The 14,922-nt window shown below is 42.4% G+C and overlaps 1 protein-coding gene across 2 annotated transcripts in view; it reads left to right on the forward strand.

Moving 5' to 3' along the window:
- Positions 1-14,922, forward strand: part of LARP7 (La ribonucleoprotein 7, transcriptional regulator) — a 46,305-nt gene that overhangs the window by 13,166 nt on the left and 18,217 nt on the right. For both annotated transcript variants that reach the window (XM_075860530.1, XM_075860531.1), the window contains exons 5-8: positions 3,800-3,964; positions 5,637-5,745; positions 7,826-8,200; positions 9,232-9,367. In XM_075860530.1, coding sequence (XP_075716645.1) covers positions 3,800-3,964; positions 5,637-5,745; positions 7,826-8,200; positions 9,232-9,367 — 785 coding nt within the window. The remainder of the gene's footprint in view (positions 1-3,799; positions 3,965-5,636; positions 5,746-7,825; positions 8,201-9,231; positions 9,368-14,922) is intronic.

Here is a 14,922-nt window from a genome sequence, read left to right on the forward strand (position 1 = left end):
AGTTCTATTGTATCTGCAGTAATGTAGGAGTCATTTGCTGATATAAAACCTCGTACTACGTTATTAAGCTGTTTTTAGCTTAAGTCTTTTACCCTAATGTTTAAGAAGCTTAAAGGGGTCTTCCCATCAGAGACACTTATGACATATCCAAAGGATATGTCATAAATATCGGATAGATGCCCCACCTCTGGCACCTACACCTTTCTCTAGAACCCCTTTCTACTGATCAGTGTTGTGGCTGAAACGTGCGAATCCCAACCATGGATTACGGAAACAGCTGAGCTACGCTGTTTCCGTAACTCCCATAGTAGTGATGGCAGTAAAGGAAGAAGCGTATCATGCGAGCTACGCTATTTCCGTAACTACCATTCCGTTCTATGGTTGATGTTTTTCCTTTATGAGCAGGAAGGGATCCTAGGCATCAGAAAATATCACTATTAATACTGATATTGAAAGGTTTCTACTCACAATACACAGTTGGATTGACCTCTTATGGTGACTTTATTTTTTGATGGTTATCACAATAAAATAAAAATATGTTTTCTCTTGCATCACTTAACCCCTTAGTGACCAGCCCATTTTAGGCCTTAATGACCAAGCTATTTTATTCGTTTTTCTATAGTCGCATTCAAAGAGCTATAACGTTTTTATTTTTTCGTCTACATAGCTGTATGAGGACTTGTTTTTTGCGGGATTAGTTGTGCTTTTTAATGGCACCATTTTTGGGTACATATAATTTTTATATTAACTTTTATTAACCTTTTTGGGAGGGATTATAAACAAAAACTGAAATTCCGCCATTGTTCTATGCGTTTTTAAATTGACGCCGTTCACTGTGCGACGTAATTAACATGTTACCTTTATTCTATGGGTCGGTACGATCACGGCGATACCACATATGTGGAGGTTTTTTTATGTTTTACGACTTTTGCACAATAAAAACACTTTTGAACTAAAATTATTTGTTTTTGCATCGTCGCTTTCCAAGAGCCGTAATTTTTTTATTTTTCCATCAATGTAGTGATTTTTTGGGCTTGTTTTCTGCGGGACAAGACGTAGTTTTGAATGGTACTGTTTTGGGGTACATGGGACTTATTGATTCATTTTTATTATGACTTTTTTGGGGGGCAATGGAAAAAAATTGCAATTTCGCCATAGTTTTTGGCGTTTTTTTTTTACGGTGTTCACTTTGCGGTTTAAATTACATATTAACTTTATTAATGGAGTCATTACGGTCGCGGCGATACCACATATGTGTACTTTTACTAAATAAAACCACTTTTTATGGAAAAAAATGGTTTTATTTATTTTTTTACTGTACTTTTTATTAATAATCTTTATTTCACTTTGATGACTGATTTTATTAGTCCCACTAGGGGACTTTACTGTGCGATGTTCCGATCGCTGCTATAATGCTCTGGTATACTTCGTATACCAGAGCATTATTGCCTGTCAGTGTAAATCTGACAGGCAATCTGTTAGGACGTGCCTCCGGCGCGTCCTAACAGGCATATGTCCAGGGCAGACCTGGGGGCTTTTATCAGTCCCCCGGCTGCCATGACACCCCATCGGAGACCCGCGATTGCATTCGCGGGCCGCCGATGGGTGAGAGAGGGAGCGCACTCCCTCTGTAAACAAAGTTAAATGCCGCGGTCGCTATTGACGGCGGCATTTAACGGGTTAAACGGCCGCGATCGAAGTAAACTTCGATCGCGGGCGTTGGAGCAGGAGCTCAGCTGTCATCAGACAGCAGAGCCCCGGCACCAGCCTGCACTGGAGACCCGTGCAGGACTTAGACTAGGCTGACGTGAAAAGGCGTCAGCCTAGCCTAAAGCCCAGTAGTGAATGACGTTAAAAGGCGTATTAGTGGTCACTAAGGGGTTAAAGGGGATGTTCCAACATGTTTTCTATTTACATACTGTTTAAAAAACTGATCCAGTGCAGAATTGTGACATGTACTTCCATAGTATGGCGCTTCTGGTGTTCAAGCTGCATAGCACTGCGCACCATAGCGGAGTGCTGGTGGTTACTCGTGCTTAGTTACTCACCCCATAGGCAGGTCTTCATAGTGAATCTCCGTTTACTGCAGAGCAGTTAATAGAAATAGCTTTTTTTGCAAAGCCTGTGCAGTAGCGGGGCAGTATAGTTGAGGAGACTACTTCTCAGCTTGTTAGGACTGTAAAGCTCTGCATCCTGACAGCAGTTATACACAATTCACATGCCTACTTAGTCTTTATTTCATTCCATTTTCATTGGTTTCTAAGGGAGTGCATACTGTGGATGTCACATAGTATATATCTTCACTACTCTGGATTCCATGTTGCCTATCTACAGGGGAAGTAAGAAAGGACTATATTGTCAGCTGCCAGAGGGGCAAGGGGACTGATTCTACTCAGGGCTCGCCCCTAGCAGCACAGATTTGCAGCAGCACCAAGGGGGGCACAGTGAAGCAAAAAAAAGTATGAGGAAGGTATTTTTATATGCTAGAAACACTGCATATTACTTTAAAACCGTTATTAACTGCGTTTCTGGACTTTTGGTATGATACATAGGATAACGCCTTTAAAACAGACTTAAAGGTGTTTTCTAGCCGCTAAAAATTGATGGCCTATTCACAGAGTAGGCCATCAATAGCTGATGTCGGGGTCCAGCTTTCGGGACCCCGCCGATCAGCTGTTTTGAAGGGGCCGCAGCGCTTGTATGAGCGCTGCTTAACCTTCACGTCTTTTTGCTCACTATGAATCCTCGACACGCATTTAGCGGAAGTCACAGATATTGCAGCCTTTTCTCCCATTGAAGTGAATGGGAGGAAGCGCTGCAATACCTGTGAATCGCTGCTAAATGCGTGTCAACGACTCAGTGAGCAAGAAGAAATGAAGGGGAAGCAGCACTCATACGAGTGCATCGGCCCCTTCAAAACAGCTGATCGGCGGGGTCCCGGACTCGGACCCTGACCCATCAGCTACTAGTGGCCTATCCTGAGGATAGGCTATCAATTTTTAGTGGCTGGGAAACCCCTTTAAGAGATCCATATACCTCACCAAGAACAGCTGTTATTGAAACATGTGCCCATTCTAAGGTCCCCTTTTGCACACAGCGAGTAAGGCCAGAATCATGTAAGCAGTTTTTGAGCTAAAGTCAGAAGTGGATTCAAAGGGAAGTAAAGGTATAAAGAAAAGGCTGATGTGTTTTATTTATTTTGTGTCCACTTCTATGTTTGGCCAATAACTGCATCAAAACTGCATGTGGGGTCCTAGCCTAAGAGTACGACAGCACAAAGAATCATTGTTTTGTAATTATAAAATGAAATAGTTTCTTTTAGTTAAATAATTTCCATAATTTCAAAGATACATTTGTTTAACGTTTCTTCTTATTGCTATGTTTACACATGGTGATTCTCGGTACAGTCTATCCAACAACGTTTGTGTAAAATGCTGATTAGATCCATCAATCCATTATCTGACCTGTAAAAGAGGATTCCCCCGATCTGATCACTGTGATTTCTCGATGATAGCACGTGAACCTAATGGGTGATTTAGGAAAGCTTATTTCCTGTACAAAGTAACAAACAAGGGTTCTTGCTTCACCGACAACTCCTTACCAGGTCAGATGACGAACGGCCAAAACAGTCTAAAGAGTTTAATTCATCTGTCAGGCGTCAGCCATTCGCATAACATTTTCATGTGCCCATTAGCTTGAACCAATCCTAATCCGCTATTTTAACCAATTTCTTTCTAATGTGTATAGGCTCTGCTCAATGCTTCTTGTGGTAAACTTTTCCTATTTTTGGTTTTCTCAGGAGCTGCTTCCTAAAAACGTTACACACAGCTGGATAGAACGGGTATTTGGTAAATGTGGCAATGTGGTCTATATAAGCATTCCTCGGTATAAAGCCACAGGAGACACAAAAGGATTCGCATTTATAGAGTTTGAGACACAAGAACAAGCGGCCAAAGCAATTGAGGTGATTTCTTTACAGACTGGGGATTTGTTAGGGTTTTTGCTACAATAAATTTCATTTTTAACGATGATCATTTACACAGTGATTTACACGAATGGATCAGATTATAAAGAACAGCAAAACGTGGCAAATGGGGATACAGACCATCTACGAAACCCAAATAACATTCAATATAGGGAAATGGCGATCAGGGCTAAAGATTCATGAATTGTTTAGGCAGTGGCTTGGATACGATGATGTCATTCTCATACTGACACACTGAGCCGAACTGAACAGGCCTTAGGTCTTGAATCCCAGTTCAACATCTTTAAGCGGTTGTTCAGTTTAGAAAACTTGTTTTTATTTCAATTCTGAGGTAAAAGAGGAGAGTCCCCTGTTCATCTGGTGGCCAGAGTGGAGAGGGGTTATAAATAGTGTCTTTCTGTGGATGACCGGTCCTGGTCTGCATTACACAGACAACCTATTGATATGAATGAGCATCGTGTAATACTTAATTTCCCCTGTGGTGGCAGAGCAGGGAAATTGAACACTTACTGACCGGTTTCCCCACATATTACAGCTGATCACTGCGGATCCAGCAAGGGGACACTTTGTGATCTGCTCATTTTTCAGGGACCCTTCTAACAAGTAGGGATTGTCTGAAGTGGAAAGCCCAGGTTGGTGCATGTGTACTATACACTTTATTACATGGATTTTCTGCAGCCTTGTATGCCAATATGAGATACTAGTATGCCACAAGTTTATATACTAGATACATTTGTGAACTATTGGCAGTATTTTAAGCTGGGGCTACACCCAAAATTTTGTCACTTGATAACTGCCACGTTAACTCTCGGCTGACTAACACGTGAAAGCTTTATGAATCACTTTACAAAGAAACGGTATGACAAAAGTTGCACTCAAGTCCCACAGCAATTGACATTTGAGCTGTAATATAACAAAGGCTCGTGGTTGGCTTGAAAAATACATAGCCCAAAAAAAACAGCCAACCACACGCTTATCGGTTTTTGTTTTCCACAAGCTTTTTGTTCTCTATTATGATGATCTTAGTGGTGTAAATATGATTGTCTGTGAAGACCCTATATATGAGCATTAGATTTGTTTAGTAAAATGAGCAAAATGTTACGGTCTAAAAAATTGTTCTAACCCTAGCAAATTATCCCTTTTATATAATAGGGGAAATAAGACATTACCTTGTTAGTAACCATCAGGAGGTTAATACAAGCAGTGTATATTGCTTAGCATCACTACCTGCAGCTTATAGGTGAGTATTCTCTTGGGAGATAGGAATTTGTGCTCAAAACTGAAGAAACCAAGCACAAACCCCTTGAGTCTAATGGTAAAATCATCCATCGCTCGCTCTATTCTACCTAATCGAGATACAGTTTAAGGAGTCTAGGATAAAAAAAACAAGTCTGCTTTTTTTTTACCCCCTGAAATTATGCCACTCTTGGCCATGAGCTATATCTTGTATTGCAGGTCCGCTCCATTCAAATTGATGTTGAAATACAAGATACCGTCCATAGCCAAGTTTCTGGGGAAAAAAGCAGACCCTTTTATTTTTTTTCTAATCCTGGACTACCCCTCTAATAAAATTTCTTCCTATAAATATAGCCAGGAGCTGTGATCAAACCGTGAGATCTTGACTTTTATTTCTCCCTTGTACATTATGTAGCTTTTAAACAACCCACCTGAGGAAGCCCCAAGGAAAGTAGGCATTTTTCCGAAAACTGTGAAAAACAAACCTATCCCTGAGCTAAGTGCCGAAGAGACACATGAATTAGGTATGACTTAAAGGGAGATTGTTGGAATTGTACAGTGATACACATTCATATCTGTTAGTTCATTGTGTTTAAATGGCCATGGACTCTCCTATCCAATAATGATAACTTAAAGAGGCTCTGTCACCAGATTTTGCAACCCCTATCTCCTATTGCAGCAGATCGGCGCTGCAATGTAGATTACAGTAACGTTTTTATTTTTAAAAAACTAGTATTTTTGGCCAAGTTATGACCATTTTTGTATTTATGCAAATGAGGCTTGCAAAAGTCCAACTGGGCGTGTATTATGTGTGTACATCAGGGCGTTTTTACTTCTTTTACTAGCTGGGCGTTCTGACGAGAAGTATCATCCACTTCTCTTCAGAACGCCCAGCTTCTGCCAGTGCACAGACACACAGCGTGTTCTCGAGAGATCACGCTGTGACGTCACTCACAGGTCCTGCATCGTGTCGGACGAGCGAGGACACATCGGCACCAGAGGCTACAGTTGATTCTGCAGCAGCATCGGGGTTTGCAGGTAAGTCGATGTAGCTACTTACCTGCAAACGCCGATGCTGCTGCAGAATCAACTGTAGCCTCTGGTGCCGATGTGTCCTCGCTCGTCTGACACGATGCAGGACCTGGGGAAGTGACGTCACAGCGTGATCTGCCAGAAGCTGGGCGTTCTGAAGAGAAGTGGATGATACTTCTCTTCAGAACGCCCAGCTAGTAAAAGAAGTAAAAACGCCCCGATGTACGCACATAATACACGCCCAGTTGTACTTTTACTTTTCAACACACCCAGTTGTACTTTTGCAAGCCTCATTTGCATAAATACAAAAATGGTCATAACTTGGCCAAAAATGCTCGTTTTTTTTAAATAAAAACGTTACTGTAATCTACATTGCAGCGCCGATCTGCTGCAATAGCAGATAGGGGTTGCAAAATCTGGTGACAGAGCCTCTTTAAGATATAGTGATTATCAATCCAAACTATCTTTTAAGTTTGTTCGTTACTCCCTTAAAGGATAACTAAACTGTTAAAAACTTTTTAACATGTTATAGTGACATGTCAAAAGTTTTGATCGGTGGGGGTCCGAGCACTGAGACCACCACCGATGACTAAAACGAAGCGGTAGAACAGCTGGACCGCTTTAGTTTCTGATCGGCTGTCCTGGAAAGCCAAGCAAGTGGTGTATGGGCTCAATAGACTTTCTATTGGGCCTGTACACCGCTCCAAGGAAAGCCAATCAGAAACAAAGCGTGTCAAAAGTTTTTTAAAAGTTTAGTTACACTTTAACTGTTATAAATGCAGGGATATGCAGAATCATAAATTAAGCTGATTGGTACCTGTTTCCGGTATAGATTATGCATGAAGTCCTTTTTATAGGTATGTATACTTGCCTATGAAAAGGATCGAACATTTTTCCAAAAATAAATTTTATTAGTTTTGCTCTAGTTCACAAAATTGTCCTAAAAGTAAATTTAGGACGATTATATCACAAGTATAGATTATGTAGCTTTAAAGAGCAATTGCCTAAAGCGGTGGTCAGCAACCTTTATGCACTCCATCGCTTGTGAAACTACAATTCCCAGAATGCCCTAACAGTCTTTGGCTGGAATGCTAAAGCCTAGCTGTCAGGGAATGCTGGGATTTGCAGTTTCACAACAGCTGGAGTGCTGAAAGTTGCTGACTCCTGGCGTAAATCATGAAAGGAAACAAAAACTATTAGTCCTGCCATTTTGTTCTATAGACTGCTAGGGCTACACGGCCACTTGAAATAATGCGATTTGCAGTCGCATGTAATTTCTTTAATTCACTGTGGGGAAAGATTGCATGCAAATAAAATAATTTCTGAGAATTTGGCATCATTGGCACTTCTGTCAGATTTGACGGCAAGAATAGCATGCAGCTCTATATTGCCGTGAAAATAACGGAAACCACTATGAACCCCGACGGGCCTCGTCATGAATCAATCAAATTAGTCAGGCGCTGCTGGGTATCACATAGGACTGATCCGACACAGGGTTGTGGCCTCAATTCTGAACGGAAGCCATGACGCAGATGTGAACAGAGCCTAATACAATTTTTATTTTTATTTCAGAGGAAAAGAAAAAGAAGAGGAGGAAAAACTCAAAGAGCAAAAAGGAGAGCGATGAAACGGCAGAGGATGAAAGTAATGACCAGAGTGTGATGGAATTACCAACCAAAGAAGCAACAAAATCTAAGAGGCATCGCAGTGTTTCTGAAAGCTCGGTGACGGATACATCAGAATCTAACAAACCACCCCCTAAGAAGGAAACAAGGAAACGGGACAGAGCCGAGAGCTCTGACCAGTCCGAAGAAGGCAGACCTTCTAAAAGAAAATACAGCAGTTCAGAGGAGCAGGACTTTTCCAAGCACAGGAAATTGCAAGATAAAGATGATGCTCTACAGTCAAAATCAAAAGTGGCATCTTTAGAGCTGGCAGAATGTAGAGGTGATTGTTCTGTTCTTTTATGGCCCTGTGCGCATACACTTTTCCATCCCGCCGGATCCCGCAAAAAAAAAAAGTATACCACGCAGTATATGGTTTTAACTCCCATGGGTTACAGATGCCTTTGTCAAACGTATGTCGGGAAGCTCCAGTGATGTAACTGTCCATAAATAGACCGATATCACTGGATCTAACCGAAGCAGCAGAGGCCACCCTGCACGCAGGCTCGGAAGCTTTTCAACATATCCGTTAAAACGGAGGTCAGCGACGGATGCCTACACGTGGCATCCGTCACCCATAGGCCATAATTGTATCCGTTTAACAGATGCGTCATGAAAGTTCATGCTGTATCCGTTAAACGGATACCATCTGTCACAGACTAGGTTTAATGCATTCACTGGAAGCTTTTTCCTGATGTATACATTAATTGTAGGCAAAAAACTTTATTGGCGCAGGGTCCTATCAAGTATAGCACGTAATATTCATTTATCTAAAACTGCCCACCATAATTAGAAGTGTTGGGGGGTACACTGGTATCAACAGACAGATGTTTATGGAGGCTGTAACAGCTTGCATGAGGTCCATTTATTTTGTTACCTCTGGTATGCAAGTTGAGTGGTTTGGCAGCCTCTTATTTCCCTCAATTTCATAGTTATCGAGCATGTTCCACAGATGCACGCTAATGTGGGCTTTTGCGATTTAAACTGATCCAAAAGATATTGACAATCATTTTTTTCTGTTTGTCATGTGTTGGGACTAGATAATCTGGTTGTAAAATCCATGCAAACCTGCACCAAAATGTGGCGCATGAACAAGACCACATGATGGCGCTATACACGTTAGATTAAATGGGGGACTCCGAGATAGCAGTCAGCTGAACATTTCGCCTTTCACCTATACAATGTGTATGGCCAACATAAGTGTCCATTTGCGCACATCTATCAGCCCTCTCATAATCTGTTATCACTGTGACAAGGGAAACCACACAAATTTGTCTTCATATCTGTTTTTTGCTTTTTTTTTTTTTTGGGCAGAGATTTCAACAGAAGAAGAAAAGGTCACAGATGACCAGAAGGAAACTGCTAACAAGGTGAAGAGAAAACGAAAAAAGAAGCATAGGGAGAGACATAGAGTTGGAGAAGAGGTCATTCCCTTAAGAGTATTATCCAAGTATGTAGAGTGTGTGTGTGTGTGTGTGTGTGTGTGGTGTGTGTGTGTGTGTGTGTGTGTGTGTGTGTGTGTGTGTTTTTGAGATAGATATATATATATACACAACATTGTGATGTATTGTTAAATCCATAAGAGGTTGTGACCCTTATCACTGAAAAACGATAGGATGGGAAGGGTTTGTACTCAAAACTACCTTATCATTGCTTCTCCACTGGAGACCTCCGGTCACATTTGGTTTGTATCCATAGACCTGAGATTGCCAGTGGATCCATGTTTCAAAATAAAAAAATATGTTTATGATTTCGTTTTACAGTACAGTATGGGAATCATCGTTTTATGTATATGGCAAAGCAGACTGAAAATGTAGGGTTGTCCTCAGGAATTATCATCCGAGTCCAGTCACCTGGTTTGTAAAGTGGGATCCAGCGCTAAAAGGAAAGTCTCAATTGCAATGTGGCAACCGTTCTAGATAAAGTATCTTTTCTAATGAGAACTATTCCACATCATGCAAGTACATTTTTGCTGGGTGCATAGATCTTTTTATGTGGTCCCTGCATATGACCTCTAGCTACATTTTAGCTGTATAAATGCTAAAATTGCATGTGTTAAGAGCTATTTACCTTGGAATTATTACATTGAAATTCACAGATAAGGCCCCCTTCAGATTACATTATTGCCCTACGTTTATTGTGTACATTAGGAAAGCTCCCCACGTACACAATAAATGTGTCCTTTTGGCCTCCGTCATGCTTATATACATCAGTACACCGTTTTACGTTTTTTTGTTTTTTTTCGTTTTTTTCTTTTAAAACATGAGAGCCTATAGGTGACAGAGGAATGATGAGCTGAAAAGTAGCAGTGTCGTATCGGCGCCAAGCTCGGAAGATAAAGAACTAATTCGTTCTTTATCTTCCGAGCCTGGCCCGATACGACACTGCTATTTTTCTGCTCATCATTCCTCTATATGTTTTGTACCCGGTAAGAAGGATTCTACTACCGAGGGACCGCAGTGGGTGGCAGCCGGTACAAAACATCACTTCACTCCACGTATGCTCTCAGAGGAGCGCCGCTGATCCCTCACTTTATTGTACTGTGTATAGGTGACAAAGGCATGGCCTAATAGATTGCCTATCAGCTTTACACTGACCGGCAATAATGCTTTGGTATACTAAGTATACCAAAGCATTATATCAGCAATCGGCAGATCGCATGGTGAAAAAATGTAAAGCAGTTAAATAAAGTTTATGAAAAAAATATATACCGTATTTTTCGGACTATAAGACGCAGTTTTTAGCAAGAATAAATCTTTCTAAAAAGTCCCTGCGTCTTATAGTCCGCAGTCAAGGGACCTGGCATCGCCGGGCGCCATGACCACTTCATTACTTAACCCCTTCCCAACCCATGACGTGCCGGCACATCATGGAGCTGGAGGGGGGTGATGTATGGAGCGGGCTCAGCTTCTGACACGCTGCTATAACGGCCAGGAACAGCAATTTCGTTGTTCCTGGCATTTTAAAGGGCTTGTGCCATAAAACACTTGTATCCCCTATCCACGGGATAGGGGATACCATGTGTGATCGATAAGGAGAACGGGGACTGAATGTTACCAAGAGCGCTGCATGAGAAGCTGTAACTTCTGCGTTCTGTGTCCGGCAGCTTCATAGAGATCAATGGGATTCTTCTGCGCATGCGCGAGCGGCTCTCCATTGATCTCTATGGAGCTGCGGAACAGATAAGCCGGACACAGATCCCGGAAGTCCAGGCTTCTAAGGTAACGCTCTGGGTGACTTTCGCTCCCCTGTTCTTCTGATTGCTGGGGGTCCCAGCGATCTCACATGTAGCCCCTATCCTGTGAATAGGGGCTACATTTGTTTTATGGCAAACCCCTTAAACTAGTTAAATGCTGTGATCAATAGCGACCGCGTCATTTATAGGGGTTTTTCTATGAAGAACATTTCTGACATATCCACAGGATATGTCTCAAATGTCAGATAGATGTAGGTCCCACCCCCGGACCCGCACCTATCTCTAGAACGGGGCCCCCTAAACCCCGTTCTAGCTTTCTGTGCTCTTCCGGCCACTTGATTACATGTGGAGTTACTGAAACAGCGTAACTCGCTGAGCTACGCTGTTTCCGTAACTCCCATAGAACTGAACAGTAGTTACAGAAACGGCGTAGCTCGCATGCTACGCTGCTGCCGTAACTGCCATTCACTACTATGGGAGTTAGGGAAACAGAGTAGTTACGCTGTTTCAGTAACGCCACATGTAACCAAGTGGCCGCTGGTTCAAGTCCCCTAGGGGAACTAATAAAATGTGTAAAAAAAAAAAAATATATGTTAGATACGTTTTTAGGAATGTAAAAAAAAAATAAAACTTTTCCCCAAGTACAATGTAAAAAAATAAAATAATTTCGTCCCGCAACAAAATAAGCCCTCACACCGCTCAATCGATAAAAAAAATATTAAAAAAGTTTTGGCGCTCAGAATGTGGTGAAACAGAATAAATTATTTTTTAACAAATTATTTTTTTCCTGTTGTCTAAAACCTGGGTGCGTCTTATGGTTAGGTGCGTCTTATAGTCCGGGTATAGGGCATTGTCAAGAGGAAGATGAGACACCAGACCCAACAATGCAGACAAGCTGAAGGCCACTGTCAAAGCAACCTGGGCTTCCATAACACCTCAGCAGTGCCACAGGCTGATCGCCTTCATGCCACGCCACATTGATGGAGTAATTCATGCAAAAGGAGCCCCGACCAAGCATTGAGTGCATATACTGTACATACTTTTCAGTAGGACAACATTTCGGTATTAAAAATCATTTCTGAAATTGGGCTTACATAATATTCAAATTTTCTGAGATACTAAATTTGGGGTTTTCATTAACTGTTAGCCGTAATCATCAACATTAAAAGAAAATATGCTGGAAATAGATCACTCTGTGTGTAATGAATCTATATAATATATGAGTTTCACTTTTTGCATTGAATTACTGAAATTAATTACGTTTTTGATGACATTCTAATTAATTGAGAAGGACTAGTCCAAAAATGGTACAATTGAAAAATACAACTCGTCCCGTAAAAAACAAGCCATTATACGGCTATATCAACAGAATAAAAAAATAGTTGCGACTCTTGGAATGAGACCGTGAGAAAACAAAAAATAATCCTTGGTCATTAACGTGCAAAATGGCCTGGTCGTTAAGGGTTTGAAGCAGTCATGTGCGATTTGCATATCCCCAACAACGTCCACCAGCAAAGCACCGGCGCCAAAATAAGAAGCACTTACTAAGACACTTAAATCAGCATTTGCTCCCTGTTCTGAAAATGTGTCTTCCAGCTGTTAAACTTTTTGTTTTTAAACCTTTATGTGGAAAATTACAGGATTGATCGATACTAAAACATTGGAGCACTTACCGTTAAAGTATTGGACGTGTGTGGCTGGAGCTCCCGCTGTGCCCATCCTGATATTCACGTTTATCCCTTACTTACCTGGGTAATACTTACCGAATTGGTTGCTGTGAAGCTGGAGGTGACTGTACCGATCAACTTGGCTACGATGACCCGCTCAAAGAAACAAAAAACACCGCCGGCGAGTCCGGGGCCTGGAATCCAAGATGGCGCTGAGGAGAAAGACTGCCGGAGCAGACACATGTGCTCTGAAGCAGCAGACCGACTGGAGAGATTTGCCAGAACACCACGTGCGAGCAGCTCCGCTGCGGGCAGGGTACCTGTGGCTAGCGGTGGAAAGGCTGACAGCCCATCTTATGGCTCACGCTACTCTGTGCTGGAGGAGGACATGGTGAGTGAAGAGGAGGAAGAGCTGGGTAGTCAGCGGCGGGAAATGCATAACGATGGTGGAAGAATGCACCACAGAAAGGATAAGGTGCAGGAGCCGTTCCTCACAGACATACTTGCTGCAGTGAAGCAGAACTCCTCGATTCTCTCCATACTGACAGGTCAGGTGGGAGGCCTGAAGGAGGACATTTTGCTTTTGAGGAATGATTTGCAGAACGTACAACGGCTATTGAGGGGAGAGTGTCTGAGGTTGAAGATGTTATTCCTGAGTTACGACGAGATGTACAGTCACACTCAATGGCTGTAATAGCCCTTCAGGCCAAGGCAGACTATTTGGAGAATCGGCTACGCAGAAATAATGTGCGCTTGGTTGGAGTGCCGGAAAATGTGGAGGGCACTAACTCCGATGAGTTCTTTGAAAAATGGCTGCTGGAACAGTTTGGCCGAGAGGAATTGTCCCCTTTATTTGCTGTCGAGAGGGCGCACAGAGTCCCTACCAGACCAGGACCGCCGGGGAGACCGGTATTAGTGAAGCTGCTGCATCATAAGGACAAGAGATCGGATATTGCGAAAGGCAAGGGAGCGGCAAGATATATCCATTAATGGCGTTAAAGTGTCCTTTTTTCCGGATTTCTCTGCGGACGTGCAGAAAAAGCGGTTGCAATACTGGGATATTAAAAACCGCTTAAAAGACCTGAACATTCAATATTCTATGATGTATCCGGCTAAATTGCGAGTGGTTGCTTTTGGGACTGCCTCTTTTTGGGAGACGCCTAGGGAGGCTGCCAGGTGTCTGGACTGCAACGAGAGTCGACTGCGGAGACCTGATGGAGTGGAGGACGCATGAGAGCCCGCTTCGGTGGTGAAGTTCGGAGGAAATGCTTTTTTTTGTGGGACTGTAGTATTCTATACTATGTTCTGTTTTCATCTGTGCGAGCACCCTTAAATCCAGCTCCGCAGAGTGATATCCTTTACAAAGCTATTGCACTTGATAGACCTGGCATTAAGGGTTAACTACTGGGTAACAAACTTCACTGTAATATCTGATTGTGTGGGATTGTTTATTACCTATGCATAGCAGTGGGAGACACCACTTGATGGGAGTGGTGAGAACGTTACATGGTCAGGTTAGATGTGTCTGTAAGGCATGAAGTATGTTCACACTCAGGTGTGCTTCTGTTGACTAGGAGTGACAGTCTATGTCGCTCTGACCCTTTTTGGAGGGGAGGTTTTGTTTGGGGGGGGGGGGAGCATGGCACAGTATCTCTGTCAAAGTGGTTAGGCTCAATAGCAGACTTCTTGATGGGGTTGGTTAAATGTATATCCTGGAATGTCCGGGGACTAAGGGAACCTAGGAAACGTCAGGCGATTTTTGACTGTGTTAAACAACAAAATGCTCTAATTGTGGGGTTACAAGAGACTCACTTGACTAGGGATTCAGTGTCCTTATTGCATAGAGTCTGGATCGCACATGGGTTTCACTCCTTTCATACGACTTATTCTAGGGGGGTGAGTCTGCTGATACATAGGAGTCTTCCTTTTGTTTGTCATTCTTCATTCACTGATGGTGAGGGGCGGTATTTGGGAGTGCATTGCACCATATATCATTGGGAATGTATTTTAGTGGTACTGTATATCACTCCTCCTTATTCTAGCACTGTACTTCAGAAAGTTATGGAAAAACTCTCAACGTTGCCTGAGGTACCGTTACTCCTGATGGGGGACTTTAATGCGGTGATGCACGAGGGGTTGGAT

This window comes from Rhinoderma darwinii, chromosome 1, assembly GCF_050947455.1.
Source record: "Rhinoderma darwinii isolate aRhiDar2 chromosome 1, aRhiDar2.hap1, whole genome shotgun sequence".
In the NCBI taxonomy this organism is placed as follows: Eukaryota; Metazoa; Chordata; class Amphibia; order Anura; family Rhinodermatidae; genus Rhinoderma; species Rhinoderma darwinii.